Source organism: Lipotes vexillifer, unplaced genomic scaffold (assembly GCF_000442215.2).
Source record: "Lipotes vexillifer unplaced genomic scaffold, Lipotes_vexillifer_v1.1 scaffold394, whole genome shotgun sequence".
Taxonomy (NCBI): domain Eukaryota; kingdom Metazoa; phylum Chordata; class Mammalia; order Artiodactyla; family Lipotidae; genus Lipotes; species Lipotes vexillifer.
Window position 1 is genome coordinate 244,126 of NW_006791731.1, and position 4,964 is coordinate 249,089.

General features: G+C 54.3%; 1 protein-coding gene across 1 annotated transcript in view; it reads left to right on the forward strand.

Annotated features, from left to right (window-relative positions):
* The first annotated feature begins 3,267 nt into the window (after nucleotides 1-3,267).
* The window catches only part of ARHGAP39 (Rho GTPase activating protein 39), a 56,312-nt gene continuing 54,615 nt past the window's right edge, over nucleotides 3,268-4,964 (forward strand). The window contains exon 1 of the mRNA XM_007464523.1: nucleotides 3,268-3,347. Coding sequence (XP_007464585.1) covers nucleotides 3,268-3,347 — 80 coding nt within the window. The remainder of the gene's footprint in view (nucleotides 3,348-4,964) is intronic.

Genomic DNA, 4,964 nt, shown 5'->3' on the forward strand with positions numbered 1-4,964 from the left:
ATTCCTGGCAGTCTTAAGCGTTCCTGGTAGTTGTGTGGACATTCCAGTGGTAGGAAGGAGGCAGCTGGGAGCCTGTTCTCCAGCCCAGGAACTGAGTGGAGTCGGGTGGGATACGGGGCGTCACAGTCCTTCTGGGCCTTAGAGAAAGTGTCTGATTGGCCTGCAGCGTCCCTTGCCCCTGGGCCCCTGGCTGGCTGTGTTCCCGTGCCCTGAACCTGCTTTCTCCCCGCCTTGATTAGCACAGATAAGATCTGTGGACCGGCCTCTTCCAGAGAGGGCCTCGTCCCAAGAGCAGCTGGGGTGAGGACGGAGCAAGGGGCGGGTGTCCCCTGCTGTGCTGCCGCTGCTCCGCAGTTCTTCAGACCTTTTACTGAAGTGAGGCTTGTGTACAAGAAGGTGTGAAAGCGATGGCATGGAACTCCGAGAGCTTTTTTTTTTTTTTAATTAATTAATTAATCGGGTCTTAGTTGCGGCATGCGAGATCTTTCGTTGCGGCGCACAGGCTTCTCTCTTCTCTAGTCGTGGCGTGCAGGTTTTTCCCTTCTCTAGTTGTGGCACGCGGGCTCCAGGGCATGTGGGCTCTGTAGTTGTGGCGCGTGGGTTCCAGAGTGCGTGGGCTGTGTAGTTTGCAGCATGCAGGCTCTCTAGTTGAGGCGTGCGAGCTTAGTTGCCCCATGGCATGTGGGATCTTAGTTCTCTGACCAGGAATTAAACCTGCCTCACCTGCATTGGAAGGCGGATTCTTAACCACTGGACCACCAGGGAATTCCCTCTGAGAGCTTTTATAAACCAACACATGCTCAACGGTGGCCCTGCCCCTTGGGCCCACCTGTCACTACCCGGCATAGAGGCGGCTGCCTCTGATGCGCCCGCAGAGGCTCGTGTGCCTGATGTTGAACGTACGTAAGGGGATCGTGCTGGTGACTCCAGTGTGTCAGGCTACTGTCCCTCACCCCCTGGGAGCCACACCCAGGTTGTCGGGGGCAACTCCCGTGTGCCGTTTCTGCTGTGATGGACATTTGGCAGTTTCCCGTTGCGGCTGCTGGGAATGCCACGTGCAGGCCTTGGTGAGTGGCCATGTGGCCTCTGCTGGCCCCTGTCGCTGGAAGTGGCAGCCCTGGATGACAGGGCCTCGGGGTACGTGCAGCCTAGGAGGTGCTGCCAACCCGGTTGGAGGGTGTTAACCTGTGCCCTGCAGCCGGTGAGCCTCCACACTCTGGCCAGCGTGGGGTAGGGTTACTTTTCCATGCTAGCCATTCTGGTGGGCACGCTAGTGTCCCATTATGCTTTTAATTAGCATTTCCCGATGACTAATGAGGTGGAGCACACTTCTGTGTGTTTATTAGTCATTTAGATTTTTGTTGTTGTTAAGTGTGCTTCCAAGTCTTTTGTCCTTTTCTCTATTGATTGTGGTTTTTTCTTATTTAGTTCTGGAAATAGTCCTTTGTCCAATCAGATCATGTACACACATTTATGTAATTACATATTCTTATTATTCTTATTCATATTATGTAACATACATATTCTATGCATCAAATATCTCCTACCCTGGATTTGTCTTTTTTCTTGTAATGGAAAAAATTTATTTTTAAAAATTTTATTCGTCTTCCCTGGTGGTACAGTGGTTGAGAGTCCGCCTGCCGATGCAGGGGACGCAGGTTCGTGCCCTGATCCGGGAGGATCCCACATGCCGCGGAGCGGCTGGGCCCGTGAGCCATGGCCGCTGAGCCTGCGTGTCCGGAGCCTGTGCTCCGCAACGGGAGAGGCCACAGCAGTGAGAGGCCCGCGTACCGCAAAAAAAAAAAAAAAATTATCGAACTATAGCTGATTTACAATGTTGTGTTAATTTCTGCTGTACAGCAAAGTGATCCAGTTATACATATATATATCCTTTTTCATATTCTTTTCCATTATGGTTTATCACAGGATATTGAATATAGTTCCCTGTGCTCTACAGTGGAACCTTGTTGTTTGTCCATTCATTATATCTTAGTTTGCATCTGCTCATCTCAAACTCCCAGTCCTTCCCTCCCCCACCCCACCCCCTTTGCCAGCACAAGTCTGTTCTCTATGTCTGTGAGTCTGTTTCTCTTTCGTAAATAAGTTCATTTGTGTCGTATTTTAGATTCCACATACAAGTAATATCATATGGTATTCGTCTTTCTCTTTCTGACTTACTTCGCTTAGTATGAAAACCTCTAGGTCCATCCATGTTGCTGCAAATGGCATTATTTCATTCTTTTTTATGGCTGAGTAATATTCATAGTGGTAAAAATTTATAAGCAGAGGTTCTTAATATTATAGTCCAGTTTGTTAATGTTTCTTTTGTGGTTAGTGGCTTTTTGTGTCTGATTATGTGCACCTACTCTAAAACCACAAAGATTTCCTTCTACATTTTTTCTAAAAGTCTTACTGTCTTACTTTTAATGTTCAGAGCATCGGTTTACCTAGAATTGAGTTTCATGTTTTGGATGAGGTAGGGGTCAAGGTTCATTGTTTCCCATGTGTAAATCGTGTCAATGCAGCACTGGCTTTTTTTTTTTTTTTTTTTTTTTTTTTCTTTTTCATTTTTTTTTTTTTTGCGATACGCGGGCCTCTCACCGCTGTGGCCTCTCCCATTGCGGAAAACAGGCTCTGGACACGCAGGCCCAGCGGCCACGGCTCACGGGCCCAGCCGCTCCGCGGCACGCGGGACCCTCCCGGACCGGGGCACGAACCCGCGCCCCCCGCATCGGCAGGCGGACTCCCAACCACTGCGCCACCAGGGAAGCCCCTGCAGCAGTTTTTGAACAGCCCCCTCTGTCCTAAATCTGGGGGCCTTGCGTGTGCACAGGTCACCCTTGAGTGTTGCCCAGTCCAGGGTGTGCCACGTGCCTCTCGCGTGTGGACACGGTAGCGCCAGGTGGGCGGTGCTGTCCCTGTTTACCAGGCAAGAACTCTGCTCTCAGAGGGGGCAGGCAGCTTGCCTAGGGCCAGCTGGCGAGGGGGTCTGGATGCCCTCCACGGGGGCTGGGCAGGGGCCGGATCCCGGCTGGGGTTCAGGGTCGGGCACAGGAAGCGCAGAAACCAGCTCAGGCAGGAGTGTGCCTCATTCTCGCCGGCGACCTGGGCCATGAGGGGCCAGGCTGGGAGTTACTGTTTCCCCAGAAACCCAAAGGCGTAATAATGTGGCTTCTGCTCTCAGGGCGGTGCCTTCCCGACTGATGCTGAGGGCATCCCACTGACCTGCTGACATCCGTCCACCTGGGTCCTCAGGAAAAGGCTGCGATGTCCCAGACACAGGACTACGAATGCGAGAGCCATCGTGCTGGCCTGCAGGAGTCTCGGATTTCAGGATCTAGCACGAGGTAAGGAGGCTGACTGACCGGGGGCCAGCGAAGCAGGAGGCTTTTCCTTGGCTTGTCAGTGCTGTCCCGCCTGCCTGCGTGGCCCGGCCCCGCCCTCCTCCACGAGGAGCCGTGTGCCGCCTTCTGAATCTGGCATCCCCGGGGAGCCCCGCCTCCTGTCGCCAATGGGCTGCAGAGCAGGGAGGGCTTCTCAGGCAGTGGACACCCTGCCAGCCCTCAGCTGGGCCCAGCCCCCTAGGCGCCCTCTGGGCATCCACGCCGAGGCAGGTGGCCACAGATGATCACTTGCGTTTTTCTAATTTATGGCTTTATTTGGGAATAATTCCACAAGTTGCACGAACAGGAAGAGTGCTCTGAGCATCAGGTCCCCTTACCCAGATTCATGCTCTGTGCCGCCGTGCGGCCGCTGCTCCTTCCACAAACAGCACTGTTCTGAGTCATCTGGGGGGACACGCACGTCCAGCCCCGTGTTTGCTCACATCTCCCAGGACAGGAGGCGCCGTGCGTAAATCTGTGCGATGGGAAGCACCCGCCTCCTGTGCCGCCTGGTCTGGCTTTGGCCGCTGGCTCCTTGCCGTCCTTCGTGGCGTTTCTGGCCCCTCCAGCACCGCTTACCCCGAGTCTGCTGCGGCTGCACGTCTCCTTTGTGTTTTGTAACCTGGAAGATTTCCACTTCCTTCCTCTGCCTTTTGTGACATAGACATTTTTTCGGGGAAGTCACCCTTGTTAGGATAGAGCACTCGGGTTGGTTTTTCTGATGATTTCTGAGCAGAGTGTGTCCTTCTGCACCGCCACCTGCCGCCCACCTGCTCTCGGGACAGTGGCTGTTTGCCTCGCTGCTGTGCTGCTCGCCAGTTTCGGGGCTTCCACCATTTCTTCCTTGACCTGGGCCTTCCTGGGGTGGGTGCAGAGCTGGGTGCCTTCCTAGCCACGGCACCCAGTCCACACCGGCCGGCCAGTGCCCCCCGTCCCTCGGGAGCAAGAGCCCCTCCTCCCCATTGCTGTGTTCACTTGTGAATCCCTCTCAGTGTGGAATCACAAATTCCGTTCTGTTTTCCGTGGTTTGTCGTTCATCCCGCACTTAATGACTTGGTGCTCTGCTGTACCAGATGGGCCGGTGAGACTCCTCCAGGCTGGCCCCGGTGATCCCTGGTGGCTTCCCCGGGCTCCAGGTGCATCCTGGGCTGCCTCCCCCCACCCCCCGTCAGCTGTTTCTCTGAGGGGCCCCGTTCCCCAAGGGAAGACCAGGGTCTAAGGACCAGCGCGTGCGCTCGTGGCTCCTGCAACGTGTGTGTTTCTTGACCCTTTAAGCAGAAGGGCTAGAAGCGCTGAGTTGGTGTGGACATCTCTGGTCGCGGCCGGCCCTTTTCTGGGGCGTTTTCTTGCCACCTCCTGTACCACCATCCTGCGCCTCCTCCAGGAGAGCCCTGTTTCCAAGAGCCGCAGTGCAGTGACTCGTTTGTTCAACTGACAGTGTGTCCAAGATGGTTTCAAAGTCGCTTGCCCATTCTGCTACAGAGGTGTGTGTGTGTGTGTGTGTGTGTGTGTGTGTGTGTGTGTGTGTACATACACATACTAGAAAAATGTCCAGGACTTATTTGCACGCCCACATGCACC